The sequence below is a fragment of the Hemiscyllium ocellatum genome, chromosome 7 (assembly GCF_020745735.1).
Source record: "Hemiscyllium ocellatum isolate sHemOce1 chromosome 7, sHemOce1.pat.X.cur, whole genome shotgun sequence".
NCBI lineage: Eukaryota > Metazoa > Chordata > Chondrichthyes > Orectolobiformes > Hemiscylliidae > Hemiscyllium > Hemiscyllium ocellatum.
Genome location: NC_083407.1, coordinates 85,995,640 through 86,020,456, shown reverse-complemented (window position 1 = coordinate 86,020,456; position 24,817 = coordinate 85,995,640). Strand labels below are relative to the sequence as shown.

Sequence of the window (24,817 nt, the reverse complement as noted above, 5' to 3'; positions counted from 1 at the left end):
GTTCTTGTTGTATTTCCCCACTGAACAGATCATCTGTATCACTTGTACCTCTACTGTTTAAAATTTCTGCTCTGATTGTGAGGATATACCAAAGTTGTGCACAGTTCCCAGTTTTTGTTTGAATGTATAAAGCACTCAAATACACAGCATTATGTATGATGGTGTAACTGATTTATCTTGACAAAGAGACTGTTGGTTGTGGGCCATTAATAGTGCAAAACTTTAAAACTAGAATTTCTGGTTGCTAAATAAACTTGGCTTGTTTAAAGATCTTCTCTGTGCTTTGGTTTAATGCAATCCTATTTGACAGCATTTTAATTAAAGTGCCCTTTGCTGTTCAATTAACTTTAAACTTTTGGAGCCATTTTACAATCTGTTCAGCAACTGTTCTAATAGGAGCTGAAGGATTTTTTTCCCTGACAAATTTATCTGCTTTTCACTTTGTAAACTGTTTATTAGATTAAACTGAGATATTGCTTTTGTAGAGTCTATGAGGAAATGCCACATTCTTGGAATTGCTCCCCATTACATTTTCTTTAACTCTTTGGCTCCCAAACTTCCTGAGCAGTGAGCAGCAGAAGCAAGTCTTTGCTATGTCTTGGAGCTGTGAGGCTCACCCTATTAAGTACAAGAATCAGAGGTGATGCGAAACAGGATGTGATATTAAGCATGGGATTAATTGCTAAATCCAGATGATTAAGAATAAATGCAAGCAATACAGTTTTTAATGTAAAATGTAAAGATAAGCTGCTTGAAATGGTTGTGAGAACCTGCTGAAAATTTCTCAAATCTTGGCTTTCACAAAAGGTCACCTATCAGAAACAAATGAGGGGAAAATTAGCATCAGGCTGAAGAATTGACATAATCCCAACCTCTTGGCAGCTCAAAATTGTAACTTTTTTTTGCAAGCTCCTACAGTGGATTTTTTTCCACAGTTTTTCTAAGCACTATCTGAGTATGTTAGCAGAACAGATATCAAGAAAAACTGCTTTGCCTGTGTTAATATTTGCATTTTGTTATGTTTAATCAAAGTGATCTTGGCCAAATAAATTTACATTTTGAAGTTAGACGACTAAATATCTATTGGCATCTTACAATGTTCAAAAATTTGGAACAGGATGAACCAAATGCTGTTGTAATGCCAAATAAGTTAATATCCTTTCTATAACACACCCTTGTTAGTAATTACCAATTTTGCTCTGTACACTTCAGTCATGAAATTGAGTTTATCTTTCCATTTTTCAACTAAGTTTGATCAATGCATCATTTCTGTCAGCAAATCAGATATTTGATACCTGGATTACAGTGTCCTGATATATTTGCATCGTGTTGACTGTTAAAATAATTCAAATAAATTGTTTAACTGGAAGTTATATTTAATTCTGAATATCTAAGCATACTTGATTGCATATGTGCATTTGAAGATTTAAGACTTCACATTAATTGTTTGCTCTTTTATTTGTTCTTTGCACCCTTGATGTTGCTCCACATTCAACACAAATGGCTTTTTAACAACAGAATAATTTCCATGCTTTTTTTATCCATGGTTTACACAGCCCCATTTGCTTGTCTAAGTCTTATTATTACTCAGACTTGTGGTTTTAACTAAAATTCTGAAAATATGCTGAGAATTGCTTTATTATGAGAATTTCTTTCTTGCTAACCAGACTAGTGTACAATGACACAATTCCATGAGTGCCTAAACAGAGCCTTTGTAAGAGTTAATTTCAAACATTTAATTGCCATAAACCAAAGAATATTGAGTAATATCAAGCTAATTGAATGCAATCTTAACATGACTTGGGACTGTAATGAATCATTTAGTAAGTTAAGATTTACTGGTGACACCATTTTGGAAGGATGCTACTTCATGCCAATAATCACTTGATTCCGCTAATCAAGTAACCACACCTAAATTCTTTGGGATTCTTATCTAAATTTAATTTCTGAAATGAAATATTATTTTTATCTAAATATTGTTAGTGTATGAATGTAGTGTATTAACCTAAAATGGGGTGGGGAGCTAAGAGCTAAGACTAAAACAAGACAATGGAGGCTTGATTTCAGCACAGGATCTGTACACTGACTCAGTTGCTTAAAGTAAGCGTTAATGTTGCACATTTTAAACAGCCTTTATATACCAGCCACTGCTGTTAATGTTAAATTTCCATTTGTAACTGATCCATTTCAATAGCTTATTCGCACATTACAGTTTATGGCAACATTTGGAAGCATGTCCTTATATTACAGGGCATAGTTAATAATTCACCACCTTCTTTCTCATCCAGAGGAAACAGGGCGTATTAAATTCGGCAATGGACAGGGAGTTGGGATAATGGCTAGGTACTCTAATTAACAGGTTGCGACGAGTAGTGTCCCAGCAGAATCTGCTTGGGGGCTTTGACTATTCACCATATAGACTAATGACTTCGATTTAAGTTTACAAACATGACAAAAAACAGAAGTTATTGCAAGCAGTATAGATGGAAGCATTAAATTGCAAATAAATATTATGAGACAAAGCAAATAGATACAATTGCACCAGTTAGATGTCAAAATAAGCAAATATGAGATCCTCCAATTAAAAATCACAGAACGGGGATTTTCTAAGTGAGAAACAATCTAGGTCTAGCGGGACTTTAGGTCAAATGTGCTTAGATCATGAAAATGTCATGAAGAGAAACACCAAATATGAAAAAGGCTAGTGGAATATCAAGAGGGCTAGGATAAAAGAAGACAGAAGTAGTATTATAATTATGTAAGGCCCTGCTTAGACCACACTTGGACGACTGTATGTAACTTTGGGCATCATACTTTGAGAAATATATACTGGCCTGGGAGGCAGTGCAGTGTCAATTTATTATAATGGTAGTTGGATTCCAAAGATTAAATTGTAAAGAGAGATAACACAAATGAGGCTTGTACTCATTAGAATTTAGAAGGCCAATAGTGATTTGACCAATGTTTTAAAATATTATTGATGACTATAATAGGGAGAAATTATTTCTACAAGGTGGAGGATGTAGAGTGAGGGAACAAATTTGAAAAATGAGAGACTGACTTTCAAGGAGTAAAGTTAAGACAGACTTGTGCATTTAAAGGTTAGTTGAAACTTGGAACTCTCTTTCACAAACTGCAATCGATGCTATATCAATTGTTATTTTGAAATCTGAGGGGTTTTTTTTGCTAATGGGATTTAATGACATATTAACTGGTAGAAGATGCTTTCGGGGCTCAGTGACCTACTTGTAATCTTATGCTCCTATGCACAGCATCACTCAAAGTTAAAACTGGCCCTGTTGTTTACAAGAGCAGTTTCTGATTATTGAAGTTTAAATCAAAACCCATAAATAGCTCCAAAGAAGTTCTGTTTTGCACTGTTTTTGATCAATATTCCTCCATTTAAAATGCACAGGTTAATTACTACCAGTAAGATGCAGCACAGAGAAATCCAGTGTGAGCACTTAATGCATTTGTATGTGAGCATCGACAACCCAAAAATATAACCTGCATTAAAATTCTGTTTTGTATATAAGCTACAACCTGTTGAAATTCATGCACTATATGCATATCAATATTGTCTTAAAATTTACTGAAAACATAGAGGTAAGAGGTAATGTAAATATGATTGTGAAATGTTCTGCATATTTCTGATTCTGGAAAGAAATGGATAGATACTTAGTTTAGAAATAAAGAGCTAACCTGCTACTGTTGCACCCTAGATAAAGTTATTCAAGGCACGAGGAGAATTGTGTAAGTTGAAAAGTTGAATTTGATTCATTGTTAGGTGCAATGTTAGTGAATTTCTAAAAGAAGATTTTGAGGTATTATCACAATAATAAGACAAGTGAATTATGTGGAACAATTTGATGTAATGGCTCAGGATTCTCAAATGCATTTCTTAAATTAAGTGGAGCTCATATGGGAAGCAACCATAGTGAACAGTCAGAGAAAAGGGACATGTTGTCTTGCAGATTTTCATTTCTATTTTAATTAGTGTCAATACTGAATAGCTTTACCTGTGCCCACAATCAGTTTGCACTTAGAGTTGGGACCTGGTCAGCTAGATAGCACGTGGCACATCAGAGAGCGGAATTTTGCTGTAGGAATGTAGAGAGAAGGGTTTATGGGAAATGAAAGAAGAACCCAGAATTTGTTCATTTGCATTCATGTTGCGAGGGCATCCCAAAAATGTTAAAACTAATTACACTTTGAAGTTCTGTCACTGCTAGTTTTTATTAGTATCTTTCTGTATTTACCAGATGTTTTCACTTGGCTGTCATTGTTGGGGTGTTTTTCCATCTGGTTAAATGTGTCACAAAATGTCCAGTACCAGTAGTCAATGTTCCTGTTCGGTTTCAACCATCCATACCAACCCAAAGGATCCCAACTGTTACAGCTGAGCAGAGGATAGACACCATATGCCGCCAGGCAATGTACTGCATCTGTGTCCAACTGGCAATTATGATTTGGAGATGCCGGTGTTGGACTGGGGTGTACAAAGTTAAAAATCACTCAACACCAGGTTATAGTCCAACAGGTTTAATTGGAAGCACACTAGCTTTCCACCTGATGAAGGAGCGACGCTCCGAAAGCTAGTGTGCTTCCAATTAAACCTGTTGGACTATAATCTGGTGTTGTGTGATTTTCAACTGGCAATTAGAAATCCTACAATTGGAACATACCCAGTTTTGCAGCTATATGTTTCAGGGAAAGTGTGAGCAATTCTGTGTGTGCCTGTGCACTTGCACGCTAGAGAAGAAGTGAGCTAACAAAGCAAACTGAAGAAAGAATGAGAAACTCTATAATTCACATATATTTTTAAATTGACAAAGCTAGACCAAACATCAGGACAACAGCTAAGATGTCATGGTTAGATGACACTATCATTGGATTTTTGAATGACTGCAGCTGTTTTGAGACTGTGCTTCCGTGGGGCTAAGTGACAAAGCAAAGATGTTGTGAGAAAGCTTCAAACAATGAGTAGTTCTGGTATGGAATACACTGCTTGGAAATGCGGTTGAGGCAGGTTTAATTGAGGCATTCAGGTGGATGCTTGCTTAGAAATGCTGTGCAGGGATATGGGGAAGAGACAGGAGATTGGCACGAGGTAATAGAACCAGTGCAAGTACGATGGGCCAAATGGTCTCTTTCTGCATTGGAACAATTCTGTGATTCTGTGGGGATATAGTAACAATCTCGGGTTTATAAAGAAGCAGTTAGGAAACTAATGACGTTTTCCAGTCATGGTTTAGGGGTTTCTTATTCAAGGCCAAAGTAATTAAAGGTTTGAAAAAGAGAGATGGTGTAGATCCAAATAAACATTTAAATGTAACTAGGAAGGATAAAATAAAACAGGATGGAATTTTTTTTTAAAAAAAGCAAGATACAGATTCTCTCATATTCCATCAACAAAAATCAATGTGCCATTTAAACATATATCAACACATGGTCATGCTGCTCAGTAATGTGCTAGTTAATGGGATGTGTACATCACCTTTCCCAGCTCCACTATGTCTCCAAACACTTGATTTTTTAAAATCATGCCATTCTTTTGCTAAAGTACTACATAATAGACTTTTTGACAAAATCAAAGCCCATCTCTGAATAAAGGGACAATGCTAGAGCAGGTACAATGTTGGCTGAGAGACAGAAAGCAGACAGTTGAGGAGAATGGTTGTTTTTCATCGTGGAAGTAAGTTTACAGCATTGATCCCCACGGTGATATTAGGGTCACTGCTCTTTTGACATATATTAGTGATATGGACTTGGATACATGTGGCATCATTTTAAAATTTGCATATTTTCTGGATTTTTTTAGGTTTTATATTCTCAGACAATGAAGAGTATAGTAATAGAATTCAGGTGAGTTTTGAGGGACTAGTGAAATGGGCACACACATGGCAGATAATATTCAAATCAAGGAACTATGAAATTGTGCATTTTGGAAGGAAATATGAGAAGAGGGAAAATAAACTAAAGGGAGTCAATGAACATAGAAACCTTTGAAGGTGATAAGTTGAGAAAGATCATAGAATCACAGAATCCTTGCAGTGCAGAAGCAGGCCATTTGGTCCATCAAGTCCATATCAACTCTCCAATGAGTTTCCCTCACCTACCCCCCATCCCTTTAACCCTGCATTTACCATTGTTAACTCACCCAGTCTGCATATCCTTGAACACTACGGGGCAATTTAGCATGGCCAATCCACCCAACATACACATCTTGGGACTGTAGGTGGAAACTGGAGCACTCGACAGAAACTCACACGGGCACAGGGAAAATGTACAAAATTCACACAGACAATCACCCAAGGCTGGAATCGAACTTGGGTTCCTGGCAGTGTGAAGCATTGGTGCTAATAACTGAGCTGCCATGCTGCCCCCAGATAGGGAAAAGAATTGAGATGGTTTTGTAAATAGAGGCATAGAGTACAAAAGCAAGGATGTTTGCAAAACATTTCTAAAAGATTCACTCTTTACTGTGCTTTCAGTATGCCCTTGAGCTACTCTTTTCTGGCCCCTAATGGATAACAATGATCAAAGTTTCACATTAATTTCGAGCTCAAAGTGATTTTTTTATTCTGTCACTTTTCTTTAATCAGCGCAGTGGATCCTGTCTCCTGTCCTTAGAATTTCCATTTCAATAGTCCCCTGTCAACATTAAAAATATTAAGGGGAACCTGAAGTGGGAGGGGCAGCAGCAAGTTGTCATGACATAGGTCAAACGAGAAAATAAGTTCTGCTAAGGGATAATGAGTAGCTTGTGGGTAAATTAAAATCCAGAACCACAAAGATAATAAGCTCTGGATTACCACCTGAACTATGAGCAAATTGGCAAAGTGTAAATCAGGTCAGAGTTGAACCTGTGGCTCAGAGGCTGGGCTAGAAGAAATTGGATTCGATTTGTAGGTTACTTGTGTCAATACAGGAGGAAAGGAAGCTGTACCCACAGGATGGTTTACACCTGAACTGCGCTGTGACCAAGGTCCTGATGAATTACAATTGGGGTTTTATAAATGACTTTAAAATTAATGGTAAGATGGAAAGTTCAAGGAGGGGAGATTTTCCAAGTTAAGATGAACGGTCAAGTTAAGCGCAGTGTAACAATATGAGTAATGGTAAACAGCGTGTGACAACAAGGCACAGAACTTTAGAAATGCGGTAGTAAACAAAATCAGAGCCGGGAAAATTAGTAAAAAGACAGAATTAAAGGCTTTTAATTAGAACGCATTCAACATTCCTCACAAGGTGGATGAGTCAGTAACAAAAATAGAAATAAATTAGTACGATAGAATAGCCTTTGCAGAAATATGGTGGCAAAAGTTACCAAAGTTAGAGACTGAATATTTAAGGGTGTCTGATGCTCAATAAGGTCGGAAGAAAAGACAAAGGGATGGAGTAGCTCTGTTAATAAAGTATGAGGTTAGTATATTACTGAGAGATGGTCCTGGCTCAGAGATTAAGTCAATCAGATTGGGGTGGAATGAGAAGATAGCAAAAGAAAGAAGTCACTGATGGGAGTAGTTTGTAGACACTGTAATAAGAAGCTACACCATTGGGCAGAGTGCGTATCAACAGCAGTTAGGATGGACAATAAATGCTGGCCAACCAGGGATGCCCACATCCCACTAGACAATCTAAAAACAAAAGAAAAGAACAATCTGAAAAAAAAATTGTGAGCAATTTTAATCCTCTGGTTGGTCAGATCAAAATGACAAAGATTACCTTGGGGATGAATTAATAGATTGTATTTAGGATAGTTTCTTAGAATATTGCATTCTGGAACCAACTATGGAAGAGAGTTTAGACCTGGTAGTGTGTGTGGAGGATGATTAATTAATTGCTTCATAATAAATTTTGCTCCAGGCATCGCTGAATGGACTTTACTGGTTTCTGGCCAGGAGGGCATTCTTCATGCCACAGATGTAATCGGGGCAGATGTGGGAAGGTGGCAGGATCCGCACATGCCACCCTGCTGCCAAATAAATTGGCCTCCCACTGCCAAACTCACCTCGTTGGGCCGGTGGGGGGAGGTGGGCAAGCTTTAAATACCTCCCACAGAGTTTTCAAAGGGATATTTATAGATTAAATGTGTGGACGTAGATTTGGCAGATGGTGCATAATGTGGGAAGATGTGAGGCTGTAGATTTGATGTGAAGAATGGAAATACAGAACATTGTTTGAATGGAGAGAGACTGCAGAATACTGGCATACAGAGGATTTGAGTGTTATCCGACATACATCACAAGAAATAGTGATGCACCTATAGCAAGTAATACAGAAAGCAAATGCAATATAATGCAATGGGAATGGAGTATAAAGATTGCATAAGTCTTATTATGCTGTACAGAGAGATCGTGAGGCCACAGCTGGAGTGCTGCATATAATTTCATCATCATCTGTCCTCTGAATGAAGGAATGCCTGACTCACAACTCTATGATCTCCACTCTGAGGGGTGGGGAGTTTTTGGGGGGGGGGGTGCAGGGTCAGGGAGAGGTGATGAGATGGAGATAGGATTGGGAAGCAGGTTTTGCATCAGCTAGAACAAGGGGTGAACACTATGCTGTTGGCACCAGTCTGACCCATCATGCTTGCTTCCATCTAACTGATCACTTTTGCAAGATCAATCTGGTCCATGAGCTACAAACATTGATGGCAGAGACTTCAACTTTTTTCCCATCACGTATTCGCTGATCATGGATATCTCATACCATTTGTATCTGCCAATCTGGAGTGGACAAAATTAAAAATCACACAACACCAGGTTAAAGTCCAACAGGTTTGTTTGGAAGCACTAGCTTTTGAAGCATTGCTTCTTCATCAGGTGGTTGTCCTGGTCATCAGCCACCTGATGAAGGAGCAACACTCCAAAAGCTAGTGCTTCCAAATAAACCTGTTGAACTATAGCCTGGTGTTGTGTGATCTTAAACTACTGGAGTGGAATTGAACTAAGAGCTTCTGGCACAAAGGCAACAATGTTATCTACTTCACCATGAGATCTCCTGCATGTAGTCTAGGTCTCCTCATTTAAGAAGGAATATAATTGTACTGGAGGCAATACAAGGCAGACTCTCTGGATTGATTCCAATGATGACGCGGTTATTCTATGAAGAAAGTTGAATAACATGGTCAGATACACTATAGAGTTTAAAAGAATGACAGCTGTTCTTATCGAAATGTATAACATTCTGAGGGAGCCTGACAGAGTAGACACTTAGCGATTCTAGTGATCTGTGAATACAATGGTTTCTCAGAAGAGTGCAAGAAGTGCTAGGCCCAGGTGAGCAAGCTACGGAAGGGAAGGATGAAGAGTTGAAGAGCAATAATGACAGAGGATTTATTAAATCGAGGAATGGTCCAGTATTTTTCTGACCACAGATATGACTCCTGGATGGTATGTAGCCTCCTTCATGCCAGAGCCATGGAAGCAATAAAACAGCTGCTGGATATTCTTTTGGTGGAGGGTGGTCAGACAGGGGTCATGACTCATTCACAGGGAATGTAACCCCTAGTCTGAGTTTAGGGAGCTAAGTAGAAGTTAGCAAGCAAGACCTCCGATGTAGTCATCTCCAAATTACTTCTTAGCAGGATGCACCAATGAGTAAAGAAACAGAAGGAGAAGACGGCTAAATATATGGCTGGAAAAACGGGGCAGGAAGGAAGGTTTTAAATTATTTCGGGTGTCAGATATTTAAAAAAGCCCAAGAGAAGCAAAGAAGTATTATGAAGAATGTCTGGAAGCTAACAGAACATCAATAGTGAAAGGGTGGTCAAAGAAGGGATAGGATGATTTGAGACCAAAAATTTACACTTAGAGCCAAAAGGCCTAGCTGAAGTGTTCAATGAGCACTTTGCATCTGCTTTAGCTATCTGCCCCCAGGCCATGGTGACAGAGGGATCTCAGTCACTCGGACAATTTAAAATTGATAAAAAGGAGCTATTGGATAAACTGTTGGTGCTTAGAGTTCATAAGGCAATGGGAACAGATGATATGTATCCAAGTACATTTAAAGGAAGTGAGATTGGAAATTGTCACGGCGCTGGCAATTATAAGACCATAAGATCATAAGACATAGGAGTGGCAGTAAGGCCGTTCGGCCCATCGAGTCCACTCTGCCATTCAATCACGGCTGATGGGCATTTCAACACCACTTACTCGCATTCTCCCCGCAGCCCTTAATTCCTCGAGACAACAAGAATCTATCAATCTCTGCCTTGAAGACATTTAGCGTCCCGGCCTCCACTGCACTCTGTGGCAATGAATTCCACAGGCCCACCACTCTCTGGCTGAAGAAATGTCTCCGCATTTCTGTTCTGAATTGACCCTCTCTAATTTTAAGGCTGTGTCCACGGGTCCTAGTCTCCTCGCCTAACGGAAAAAATTTCCTAGCGTCAGCCCTTTCCAAGCCATGTGTTATCTTGTAAGTTTCTATTAAGTCTTCCCTTAATCTTCTAAACTCCAATGAATACAATCCCAGGATCCTCAGCCGTTCCTCGTATGTTAGACCTACCATTCCAGGGATCAGACGTGTGAATCTCCGCTGGACACGTTCCAGTGTCAGTATGTCCTTCCTGAGGTGTGGGGACCAAAACTGGACACAGTACTCCAAATGGGGCCTAACCAGAGCTTTATAAAGTCTCAGTTGCACAACGGTGCTTTTATATTCCAACCCTCTTGAGATAAGTGACAACATTGCATTTGCTTTCTTAATCACGGACTCAACCTGCATGTTTACCTTTAGAGAATCCTCGACTAGCACTCCTAGATCCCTTTGTACTTTGTCTTTACGAATTTTCTCACCGTTTAGAAAGTAGTCTATGCTTTTATTCTTTTTTCCAAAGTGCAAGACCTCGCATTTGCTCACGTTGAATTCCATCAGCCATTTCCTGGACCACTCTCCCAAACTGTCTAGATCCTTCTGCAGCCTTCCCACTTCCTCAGTACTACCTGCCTGTCCACCTAACTTCGTATCATCGGCAAACTTCGCTAGAATGCCCCCAGTCCCTTCATCCAGATCATTAATATATAATGTGAACAGCTGCGGCCCCAACACTGAACCCTACGGGACACCGCTTGTCACCGGCTGCCATTCCGAAAAAGAACCTTTTATCCCAACTCTCTGCCTTCTGTCAGACAGCCAATCCTCAATTCATACCAGTAGCTCACCTCGAACACCATGGGCCCTCACCTTGCTCAGCAGCCTCCCGTGTGGCACCTTATCTTTCAATCTACCCTGGGTTCAAAGGGGTGGTGCTGAAGGACTGGAGAATTATACACAAAAAACTATTATAAAGTTCAGCCCAGTAATTACAGGCAAGTCAGTTTCACTTTGGTGGTGGGTAAATTTCTAGAAACAATTATTCAAAATAGATAATAATTTTACGGAAAGGTATGGATTGATTAAAAAGAGTTAGCAAGGATTTGTTAACTTGGTGAAGTTTTTTGAAGAGAGCAGAGAGCATTGAGAAAAAGGATGTTAATGTGGTGAACATGGATTTTCAAATGGTATTCAATGCAGTGACATACAACCGAAGATAGATATAAGTCATGGAAAAAAAGGGACAGTAGCAACGTAGATACACAATTGGCAGAGGATAGAAAGCAAAGGGTAATGATTAATGGGTGTTTTTTGGGCTGGAAGCAGGTTTGTAGAAGCAATTTTCAGATGTCAGTATTAGGATCTTTACTTTTCCTGATGTATGTAGATGATCTAGATCTTGGTCTGCAAGGGACAAATTCAAAGTTTGCAGATGTCACAAAACTTGGGAGAAATGCAAGTGGTGCGGAGTACATTGTAGAACTTTACAAACTTAGACACATTGGTGAAGTGGCAGGTAGATAGCCAATGACGTTCAATGGAGAGAACTGTGAGGTGATGCACTTAGGTACAAAAAAATGGGGACCCACTATAAAATAAAGAGTAGTATCCTAAACAGTGTGTAGGACCAGGGAGACCTGTAAACGCAATTAGGCACATAGGTTATGAAAGGTTGCACAAAAAGTAGAGAGACTGCTATTAATAAAGCATAGAGTATTCTGGGCTACATAAATAGAGTCATTGGCTACAAGTCGAGAGGGTGGTGCTGGAAAAGCACAACAGGTCAGGCAGCATCTGAGGAGCAGGAAAATCGATGTTTTGGGCATAAGCCCTTCATTAGGAATGAGGCTTGTGGGCCGGGCGCTGAGAGATAAATGAGATGGGGGTGGGGTTGGGGAGAAGGTAGCTGAGAATGCAATAGGTAGATGAATGTGAGGGAAAAGGTCAGAGAGATGGGTGGATCGGATAGGTGAAAAAGGTGACGGACAGATTAGGAGGGCGGTGCTGAGTTGGAGGCTTGGGACTGGGATAATGTGGGGGGAGAGGAAATGAGGAAACTGTTGAAATCCACATTGATCACGTGTGGTTGCAGGGTTCCAAGGTGGAATGTGAGGTGTTCATCCTCCAGGTGTCAGGTGGTAAGGGTATGGCAATGGAGGAGGCCCAGGATCTGCATGTTCTTGGTAGAGTGGGAGGGGGAGTTGAAGTGTTTAGCCATAGGGCAGGACTCTGATCTCCAGCATCTGCAGTCCTCAGTTTCTACTCATTGGCTACAAGACAAGGAGATTATGAAGAACCTGTATAGAAATACAGGTTAGACATCCACTGAAATATTACATGCAATTTTGGGTGCCATGCTATCGGAAAAATATGGATTCATTGTAGAGTATGTAGAAGAGGCATGTGACAATGGTTCCAAGGAAGAGAGATTTCAGTTATTAGGGAACATTGGGGATGTTGGGACTGTTTTCCTTGGAGCAAGTAAGACTAAGAGGAGACTTGATAGAAGCTTTCAAATTTATAAGAGATCTGACACAAGGGATAAGGAGAAACTGTTCACACTCTCAAATGGATCAATGGATTTTCCAAACAACTTTAAAGTGTTTTGCAAATGTAGCAAATATGAAGTGAGAAAGAAAATCTTTCCCCTAGCAAGTAGTTAAAGTCTGGAATGCACTTTCTCATAGTGTGGTGGAGACACAAGGCATTCAAATGGGCATTGGATGATTATTTAAATATAAATAATGTGCAGGATTATGGGCAAAAGGCAGGAGATTGGCACAAGTTAAAATGTGCAGAAAACCAGAATAGGCACAATGAGCTCAAGGGTCTCCTTCTGCATGTCACCAATTGTGATTGAGTGAAAGTTCTGGGACACCGGAACGAGCACTGGAGAAGGGTCTGTAGAAACCAAATGGCTTGCACCTGAACCTAGCCAGGACTAAATTCTTTGTGGGGTATGTCTCTACAGCTGCTGGAAGGGTTTAAAGTAACTTAGCAGGGGTACAGAAAGCAGGAGAGAATAACAGTATGGAGCAGCAGCTTATGTAAAACACTAGGAGAGGCAGAAAGCACTAGAATAGTGAATAGTAATTTAATCACGGTGGTCTGAGTAAGGGAGAAAGTAAAACTTTCTAAATCAGGATCATGCTGATATATATGGATGCATAGAATATAGTTAATAAGATTGGGGAGTTACAGATGCAGATTGCCACACAGAACTACAATGTTGTCACGATAGCAGAGTCCTTGCCAAAGGCAGATGCGGTGTTAAATATTATTGGATAAAAGGTGTTCAAAAAGGAAAAAGAAGAGGGGATGATGATATTGGTTAAAGAGGGCATGGCAATGGTGGAGAAGGATGAAGCCAGAGCATTCAAGGACAGATTCAATTTGGCTAGAGCTAAGGGTCTAGGAGGAATAGAGCCTCATCTTTTGATGAGCCATTTACAGCTCTCTGAACTCAACGCTGAGTTCAACAACTTCCTATCATACTCATTGCTGACATTTATTCAGTCAGCTGTTGCTTGTACTGATTCATGGGTTATTAAATACAGCTCCTCCCATCCCATTTTATGTCTCTTATTTATTTCAGCTCTATCTCTTGTTGCCTTGTATCAATCATCTGTTTTGACATATAGTCACACCTCCGTTCTGCCCTATTCCTGACTTTCTCTTCCTCTCTCTCCTTATCTCTTCTTTCCCTGCCTCTGCACTTGATTAAAACTGTTCCAACTTTTAACTTGTACTAATTTGCTGAAAAGTCAGTGAGCTAAAAGGTTGACTGTTTCTTGCTCCCCAGTTTCCGTCTGAACTGTTGAGTATTAATTGGTGTTTTCTGCCTTGACTTCAAAATTTCAGCATCTATGGAAATTTTTTTGATTGTTTATAACTTTCTCATTTGGCCTAAGCTGGTGTGTTGTGCGCAATTCTGCTCTTCAGGAATGATGTGAACAGTTTGGCAATACCACAAAAAAATGAACTGGAATGATACCACAGGCAGTGGAAAGGCTAGAAAAGCTGGGCTTATTCTCATTAGAGCGGAGAAGGCTAAGAGCTTTACTGAAAATGTTCAGAATCGTGGAGGGCTTTGAGGGAGTGAATAAGGATAAACGTTTCTGTGGTAGAAAGGTTGGTAATCAAAGGAAACAGATTTAATATGGTTGACAAAAAAAAACAAGAATTGGCATGTGAAAAATTTTCTTTACACTGTAAGTTCTTGTCATCTGCAATGTAAGAGTGTGAAAATTTAACAGTAACTGCAAAAGCAAATTTGCTACATATTTTGCAAGGAAAAGATTTACATTGTGATTGGGGAATAAGTCATTGGATAGTTCAGGGTGAACATAGGTACAATGATTATAGAAAACACGGCAATCAAACTGTGTTTAGAAAAGTCCCACTAACAGCAGTGCAAGAAATGCCCACTTAATCTGTTTTGATGAATTGGATTGAGAGATGAACATTGGTTAATACTTCGGCCAGGTCTTGCAATCATCCAACTGTGGTGCACAAGTTCGAATTCAAATAAATGTAGTGTCCGCTGAAGGACTGCATCTCTGTCAGTGCAGAACTGGCACCATACATCAGGACTGCACTGATTATATCTTCAGCCCTAAGAATCGAACAATTTTCCGATTCAGCAGTGAGTGCTGATATTGCTGAGCCAAAGCTGACACTTTGACCTTTACAGCATTAGATTAGTGTTTGTACAGCTTAACAAATACAGCGTTTGAAAAGAATCTGTATAGGTATGATATGCCAATTTGTTGCAGAAATTCTATCTCTTGCTAACTCTTGGGATGGTACCAACTTATTTTGACTGGAATTTTTAAGATTTAACCTGTTTAATAGCTTTGCAGTCAGAATAGTGCATTAAACTCAATTGTTTGAAAATATTTAAGCCTTGAAATTATTGCTTGCAATGCAATCTATCCTTAATAATGCTAAAACATTGGAAATGTAATTATTTATCGAACTGGGAGACAACCTTTTCCATTGATAATGTTACTGTGAGATACTTTGTATTGAAAACTTACCCCTGTCGGAACCTGCTCTGTTCATTAAACTGGGACAGTTGAAGATGTGAATCCCCTCTATAAACCAGACAACTTTATAAGTAATGACACCACACATATCACATAAGCTACACATGAATTGAATCTGTACAGTCAAATAACTAAACTTTTTTATTTTCAGAAGGATAAACATGTTCTTCATTAAAACTATCTGGCAATATATACAAGTGTAAAATCTTGATATTGTTGTCAGAATTGTTTTAGTCTCCCTGCTGTAAATAGCCTGGTTCATTGCTGTTGATTATGGTCAGTCAGAGGACCTTCACATCATATATCACATATATGTGATAAAAGTTCACAGTTAATTTCTAAGTGTAATTTTGGTTGTACAATTTAATGTCAGAGGTGCAATTTATAAAAGAAAAGTCAAATGATGAACCATTGATTGTCTAAATTAAATTTATCTGCATCAACTTGGGCACTTAGTTTACCGAAATACTCAATGATCAAGTTAATTTAGTTAAACCCTGAAGAAGCCTGAACTTGCCTCATGGTCAGGATTATTTTCCATAACCATAACAATGAGCAGTGAACAGTATCAGAATGAGGTACTGTAGTTAATTTCTTTCACTTCTCAGTTATGAGTAGTTAATAAAGACCTAACTTAGCAACTTGTGAAACATCAAATCATTTTTCTAAACCAAGCTTAGAAGGTTGAGCTTTCTGGTTACTATCTGCTGAGGAGCAGTTTTATGTCAGAGTGCCAGAGCAAGAGAGAGAGCAAGAGAAAGAGATGGTGTCCTTCCTTGAAGACTGTAACATAATGGATGTGGCTGTGCACTGATCTATTTGATTTTAGAGCAGGAGTCCTTTAAACATCTGTCCCAGCCAAGCAATTCATTGTATAAGTGGGGTGAACTGCACAACTGACTTCTTAAATATTGCGAAGGGGATAACGCTGCATAGTGGCAATGAAAACATTGTCATTCTCTCCCAAGATTCTCTGCTTCATGTGCTGCCATCAGCTAAGAGGACAAGTAGCTGTATCTCAGACCTGTATCCATGCTGTGCTGAATTTAATTGCTCAGAGCTGTGGGACAGTGGTCGGTGATTTACTCCAAATTTTCCTGACAGCCAATCGTCACTCCCCATTCTCATCAATGGTATAACTGAGATTGGATGTAATTGTAAATATTGTGAATATCCCCTCTGTTACAGTCTGCAGCATCAATCTGTTTACTTTTATCCATGAAAGTCTAAGAAAAGGAGATACACATCTTGAATAAATTGATTGTACACAGGAATGTATGGAATAATGGAACAGGAAAGGCATATGTCTGGTAGATTTGCTGTGGCTGTGAGTACTGAGGCGATTTAGGTGACAATTACAATTTTTATATTGGATCACTAAACTTAACCAAGTTTAAGCAGGCAACAATCTGACCGTTGATTCAAACATGCAAATGATGACTGAGGACTATCATTGACTATCAGAAAATTGTCGTTGAGGAATACCTTTGTACACCCTAACCTGCTGACAGGGAAAGGGGATGTGAGATACCTTGAGCAGGAAGTGAGGTGCAAGGAACAGCTTCAGCAGTAGAAAATATGGGTGTCAGAGAAAGATCATATCATACAATATAACTTATTATTCAGAGAATCACCTTTATTGTTAATTGGTAATCAAGATCTCGGAGTTATCATTGATAAGAAATTGAACTAGTCAACAATATAAATACGGAGGCTGTAAGGAAGGGTCAGAGAATACTATAGCAATGAGCTTATATCCTGACCTACAGGGTCTATCCACCATTTACAAGGCACAAGTAAAGAGAGTGATAGAAAACTTGCCACTTGCCTGATTAATTGCTGCTCCAAAAACACTTAAGAAGCTTAGTGCCATTCAGCAAGCAGCCCGGTAAATTGATACCCCATCCACAAATATAAACATTCACTCCCCTTAACACCAATGCACAGTGGCAACAGTGTGTACTGACTACAAGATGCACAGCCACAACTTACCATGGTTTCTTCGACAGCGCCTTCCATATCCATAACCTCTACCATCTAGAAGGACAAGATTAGCAGATAGATGGGAACACCATCACTTGCATGTTCCCTCCATGCCACACATCACCCTAACTTGAAACTATACTGCCAACCTTTCCTTGTAGCTGGGTCAAATTCCTGGAACCCCCTCCCTAACAGCTCCGAGAACAGCAGCAATTCAAAATGACCACTCACCAAGAATTTCTCAAGGATGATTAGGGAGGGAGAATAAATAATAGCCTGGCTAGTGATACCCACAATCCATGAAAGAATACATTTTAAAAAGTGACATTAGGTGGTTTCAGGGTGTCTTTTCAGTTGATATATTTTATTCTTTGTTAGCCTTGTGTATATACTGTAAAACTACACATGTTCATTGAGGCAATGGAAGGCGAAAGCCTTGCTGATGTTCCTGGTAAAGGTCTCACTTAGAATGAGTTCATTTTTGGCTGAGAGGCCTACTTCTGCCTGCCGGGGCTGAGATTTCTTCTATTCCAAGCCAGGCCACCTAGTGGGTTGCTCCCTAAAGAGCCAAGCATGTCACCCCAAGGGGAAATCTTGACTTTGTCTGTCTCGCCCTGCAGCAGGCCCACATTCGATCGGCTGAGCATGGAGTTGCACTGGGATCAGCAGTCCTTAGAGAGTCCGTGACCCGTTCACCCACACTCCCGGCTGAAGGAGGATGTTTGAAGGTGAGCAACCTTGTATTGGGTGGGGAAGAGCGGTGATCCCAGTGAAAACTGTAACACAGTAAATGAAGCAAAATAGAGAAATGATTTCAAAAATAATAAATGCATCAGCTGGGACAAGAATAAATGGATTGTGCAGAAAGCAGATATAGATACAGACAATCTCATTCAAGGTAATCTGGTCGGAGGGATACAGCTGTGGTACCTGCTGTCTCTGTCCCATATGGAGGCAGGCAAGCATGTCATATGCAATGGGTCTGTTTCCCGAAACCTGCAGGATCTCACCCTGCAAAGCACAGCTGTAAATTAACAAACAGTTCCAGTGCTGCAAGGCCACGTACAGCAATAGTGAGATCGAGAGTTTCATGCAAATGAAGGCACTGATCATTTTCTTTGCTAGCTCAGGCACAACGATTAAATTCACACCGCTCGTGCAGTAAATTTTTTGCTAATCAGTGGCTGATCATTTGCATAAATTATTCTGGTATAGGGATGAGGGCCATATTTCTTACATCCCCTCTTAACCCAACTCCCCTCCCCTCCGAAACGCCAAAGTCACTACACTGCAAACAACAAACAGAAAAACGATTTAAAATCAGTAAGCTCAGACCGAGAATGAAGTGAGGGACTCGTCCCTCAGTCTTATAAAGAGCCTGAAATTGGCACATGAGTAAATTATATTTGTTAATGCTCTGGGCATAGAAATGTCATGCAGTTAGAACAAAAATGTAGTTCTGTAGAAAGTTGTTACGGTATTCTGTTACTGTATCTGCAAATTTAACTTTAAATATCCACTATCTTGATCATCCTGATCATGACAAAAGGTTTTTGAATGCTGCCATAAATAAGACATGGGTCACATCAACAAACCGTTCTCATTTTCAGTCCCACCAGGTGGATTAAGATAAAATGAACAAAAATAGTATTGGCTCCAAACTTCTTAATGCATTCTAAAATATAACTTAATTATCATGTATAAGAATGGTTATAATCATTTCAATATAAAAAAAGCGCAAACATCCCATGTAAAATAGCCTCACACTGTCTCCATCAATCTATGATTCTACAAGTAATGCATCTCTAACAAGGATAGACACAGCTCATTTATGCAAGTAGCATTTAAATTCAATTACAGTTGCTGGCGAAATGCCTCTGTGTCCAACCTCTCTCCATACGTATCTGCCATGTATTCATTTTGTCTGTCTTTGCAAACCTGCATGAGAAGGACATAACTTAAGTACTTAACATGAACTAGCAGGTTTCAGCAAGTGGAAGTTTTACCATATTCCTTTAGCGCAAAATGGAACTGGATTATTTGAATTTATAAACCTACCTATGCATCCACATATACAGACAGCTTGATAGATACACACATCGATATACAGGGGTCAGTTTTATCACCATTGTCAGGACCAAATGTAGGAACCAATCCTATGCCAGCAGGTGTGGAGAAACTAGGGTGGCATTTTCCTGGCTGAGGTTAATGAAGAGTCCAATGTCGGAACAACAGTGTAGTTTGAGGATGGCATCCATCCTCTCAGGGCAGTTAGCCAGTTCAGAGATGCAGCAGCTCTGCAGCATCAGCAGCAACCACCATTTAAGCAAGACACTGCTGAGACAGCAGGATGAAAGAGAATTGTCTCTCTGCTCAAACACCCTCAAAAACAAAGTAAACTTTCTATTAATTATCCGTGTTCAAGTAGGTAACCTCTGGCGATTTTGGGAAGGGATGGTACAGTAACCATGGTGACTATCATGCCTGCTGGGGCCTTTCACATGCCAACAAGTGACCATGAGGGAAAATGTATCAGCCGTGCTTGGAGATCACTGGGAGATAACCAGGGTTTAACACGCATGTGCACGCACGCGCGCGCACACACACACAGACACACATGCTGTCACACACACACATTCTCTTTCACATACACATGCTGTCTCTCACATGCAGATGTGCTCTCACACACGCTCTCTCACACACACACGCTGTCTCTCACATGCAAACGTGCTCTAACACACTCTCTCGTAAATGTGTTCTTGCACACACATGCTTTCTCATACACGTCCACTCTCTCACACACACGTGCTCTCTCACGATCACATGTTCCCTCACACTCTCAAATACTCTCTAATTCATATTCTCACACATGCACTCTTTCACACATGTACGCTTTTACACACATGCACATCCACAATCTGACACACACATACTCTCTTGCAAACACTTACATTTTAATTAAGTATTGCCCATTAGATCCTGTTTACTATTTATTAATTTGAAGACAAAAAGATCAGATGATATTTCAGTCTTGTAATTTACCAGCATTTGATACCATAGAAACAAATGGCTTCTCAATGCACCTTAAATATAAAATGCCAATCAAAATGAACAGTCTTTAGCCAGTTGGTCAATGTAAAAATTTACAGTACTTGAAGGATTAAACTGAAGCAGTCATATTAATTCTGAGTCATTTTCATTCACCCGATAATAGACAATAAGCAGGCATTGTGCCAGAATTTTCTACCAAAATAACAGCAAGTTCACTTTAACAAGCAAATCATCTAGCAAATTGTGTCCAAGAAGAGAAACATTGTCAATTATGAACGAATATTAAGTTGCTGGATGTTTTGCTCTGGTAGACTCTCGAAAATGGCAGTTGACCGTCAAACTCCCTTGACTTTTAAGTGTTTTCACTTTAATCAGCAGTTAATTTTGCCATAGAAATTTAGGGCTAATACTTAACTGAATATATACATTTTTTATTTGTGATGTGTATAAACAAAAATTTGCATTCTGAAGTCTCACTTCGAAAATCGAAAGCTATCAGTTTTTTTTTGCTGGAGATTTATAAACTGTGAAATGCTTTAATTTATTTTCTTGCTTTTGTTTTTGCTCTCTATTTCCTTCTCTCTTCATCCTTTTTTGTACTTCCTCTTCTTGAATCTGAACTGACTCAAATTCATCTTACGTCCTTCTCCATCCTCCTTGTGTTTTCTGTACCCATAAATCTCAGTGGTTCTCATGTTCTTCTCAGCTTGTACCAATACAGCTAGCACTTTTTAAAAATTCACTTGTGGGACATGGGTGCCAGCATTTTTTGCCAGTCCCCAGTTGCCCTTGAGAAGGTGCCTTCTTGAACTGTGACACATCATGTGCTATAGAGAGAGAGAGAGACCCACAGTGCCATTAGGGAGGGAATTCTAAGATTTTGACCCAGTGACACTGGGGAAATGGCAATATATTTCCAAGTTCGGATGGTGAGTGGCTTGGAGGGGAACTTGCAGGCAAGTGGAGTTGACCAGTGAAGGAAAATTTTGAAAATTTTGACACAGTAAGCTACAACTTTAATAAGTTCTCTGCCAACACCTCATCTAAAAAACATTGCCACTGTCTATACAGAATGCAGTAAATGTTAAAGACTTGGGTCCACCAATATAGTTAACCAGATTTATGGTGTTTAAGACTTAATTCAGAAACTATCCCACTTAGAAATGTATTCCACTTACATGCAATTCATTAAAACAAATTAAGCATAATTGGGTCTGTTAGATTTTAATTGAACCACAAATGAACATTGAGTGGTTTAAGCCATGTGACTGGGAAAACTCAAATTGTACCAATCAAAAACCACCACTACCGACCAGACCACACACATGTGCAAAGAACACATGAGGTTGCGATCTAAGGCAGTCATATTGAAAGTGTTTTGAGAATCTTCCCCCATCGAAGTTTAAAGCAAGTTATCACCTGAATCTAATTTAGCGTTCTAAGTTCAGCATGTTGAAATCTAGGATTGAACAATCCCACCTGCAAATAAAACTGGAAGCTAATCCCTGGTCTTTTTTTTTATTTAACATGTAAAATTCCATGGATTTTCAAGAAAAGTATTCCAGAGCACTACCATAACACCAGTACATATTACAACTTTCCTAAACATGATCATTCAATATCTAACTTCCTTCCCTACAGGCATGTTCTGCAATATTTCACACATGGCTCCCAGCTGCTTTTAATTGTGGTGTTTAGAACATTATCCCCTTTATCTTCTTTGTTTCTCTTCTTATCTGGTTTAATCTGTGTACTCCTGAAACATTATTATTTAGAGAATTGGATTTCATTTTTCCCAATGGATTTAACATCTGATGTCTGCTGCTGGAGAAATTGCACTTCTTCAACCCATCATTTACCTTGATGTCTCCCAGAGTTTATAAATAATTTCTTAATTATTACCACACCCATGACGTAAGTACTAATAAAATGCAGAGAGAATATTGCCCAAAATATAGCAGTTGTGCTGAAGAAACAATACTATATGAACTGTCTGCATCAGGAGAGAATGCTTTGTCTTCAGTCATGCAGCACCTTTTCTCTATAATTTTGATAATTCTGATCTTGCAACAATTCCTAGAGTTTTACACACAGTTACTCTATTAATTTGCCAACACCCACTTTATTTTGTTGATTACTTGAAGATGTAGCAGGCGTCCCTTTGTCTCTTTTCAGTTGTTTTGTTCACTACTGTCACCACTGGGCTTGAGAAAAGCCACCTTTTATTGGAACGTGTCCAGCAAATTTGGTTGCAATCATAAGTTATGAAGCTTTGATGTATTTTTTAAAATACAGCACTTTAAAGACAACTCCTTTAGCTTTTATTTGATTGAAATTATAATTCCGGTACAATGGTTAAATAGATGCTCGACTTTGGGTTTTTGGGTCACGCAAGACATTGTAACCTCCTTTCCATTTACTTTTCACCTGAGCATCTTGATCTCCCTGTATGAGTGTTCTGTCAAAGATAAGTGAGAGGAAGCAAGAGAGAACAGCCATACCCATGTACAATGATGGTGAAAACTGTCTATTATAACAATTACTTCCTGAATTTTTGAGTGCTGCTTCAACAGCAATAAATAAATGCATACCTCTGACTCAATCACCAATACTTTGTCTTTTTTTTAATGAGAGAATAAGTGAAAATAGTTGCAAATTCCTCAACAAAGTGCTTGTTGCAAAGGAAATAGTGAAACAGACACAATGGAGAAAAATGCAACAATGCCACGTGAGTATCTGCTGTGGTGACATGATGGATGTAACTTGCCATGATTGGCCACATTTCTGTGGTGAATGGAAAGTAACATTGTGAATCTTACACCATAGATCTGATCAATAGCACACAAATAACCAACTGTAAAACTAAATCTCTCAAAAAGTAGAAAATTCTATTAAATATTAACCACTTCTTAAGTGATTGCGGCTTGCACTGTGGCTTAAATACCTGCACATTTTAGACGAACATGGAAACCTGCAATTGTGAATCACTGATGTCAAGAGTGGCAGGAAGTGGGAATTAATCAATACTCCTCGAAAAGTTAGATTGTGGCACATTTTGTCATCAATCCTGAAAGTAAGTGCAACTTATTTAAAACAAATCATACCATCTGACTCCTGGTGACTTATGTTTCTTAGAATAGTGGTCTACCTTGCTCTAACCCTCTTAAATACTGTTCTGCTAAGGGACCTGACTTTGGCTGGGACATGCTATGCAAACATCCAATCTCTCTGAGAGACCAGATCATTATTTTCTTTAAGGATCTTATGTGTTGTTATGTATCATTCATTTGAAGACACTAACTTATTGCGGTACAGCAGAGTATTTGGTCTTTTAATCATTCTCCTGAGGATGATTTATGCTCTTTTGTATGGTTCACCTGAAGGCATCAAGGAAATAATTAAGAAACTACTGATGACCTTGAAAACATTGCCGATTATTGAAAAAACCTGCCTGACTCACTAATGTCCTCCAGGGAAGGAAATCTGCCATCCTTGCCTGGTCTGGTCTATATGTGACTCTAGAGCCACAGCACTGTGACTGACCCTCAACTGCCCTCTGAAATGTCCTAGCAAGCCATTGGATTAGAGGGTAGCTAGGAACAAGCAATAAGTGCTGGCCAGCCAGTGACGCCCATATCCCACAAGTGAATTAAAAACAAGACAGTGTTTGTACTTTGCTGCTAGGCTGATGACTGTGGCACAACCAGACAATCTAAACCAAGGCCTCGTTTGTTCTCCTAGATGGATGTCAAAGATTCATTCAGATAATTGGAAAATTACATAGAATTACGCAGTTTGTTTTCCAGCCTAGCAACAGGCACTCTGACCTACTGTTCTCTGCTGGTATTAAGGTTCCACATGAACCTAATTCAGCTTCACAATTTATCAACATATTCTGCTATTCTTTTTGTTTGGTATCTCCTTAAATTAATAATTGCTATTCACCTCAACAATTCGAGATATTATCTTACCCATTTTCGCAACTCTATGAGAGAAGGGATTCCCCCTGAATTCAGTATTGAATTTTGAATTAGTAGCACATAAATTCATGGAGATGCACAGCATGGAAACAGTCCCTTTGGTCCAACTCATTCATGCCTCCTGACCAGATATCCTAAATCAATATAGTTCCATTTGCCAGCATTTGACCCACATTCCTCTAAACCCTTCCAATTCATGTACCCATCTACATGCCTTTTAAATGTTGTAATTTTACCAGCCTCCACCACTTCCTCTGGCAGCTTATTCCATACGCACACCACTCTCTGTGTGAAAACGTTGCCCCTTATGTCCCTTTGAAATCTTTCCCCTCTCACCTTAAACCTATGCCCTCTAGTTTTGGACTCCTCCACCTGGGGAAAAGACCTTGACTGTTCACCTTACCCATGCCCCTCATGATTTTGTAAACCTCT

At 39.3% G+C, this 24,817-nt stretch overlaps 1 protein-coding gene across 12 annotated transcripts in view; it reads left to right on the top strand.

The window, feature by feature from the left end:
* LOC132817175 (DNA-binding protein SATB2-like) overlaps nucleotides 1-24,817 on the top strand; it is a 171,927-nt gene that overhangs the window by 126,322 nt on the left and 20,788 nt on the right. For 8 of the 12 annotated variants that reach the window (XM_060827413.1, XM_060827416.1, XM_060827415.1 and 5 more), the window contains one exon: nucleotides 17,975-18,082. The exons of 3 other annotated variants lie outside the window; for them this stretch is intronic. In XM_060827413.1, the coding sequence (XP_060683396.1) occupies nucleotides 17,975-18,082 (108 nt within the window). The remainder of the gene's footprint in view (nucleotides 1-17,974; nucleotides 18,083-24,817) is intronic. One more of the 12 variants, XM_060827417.1, reaches the window with a different exon arrangement.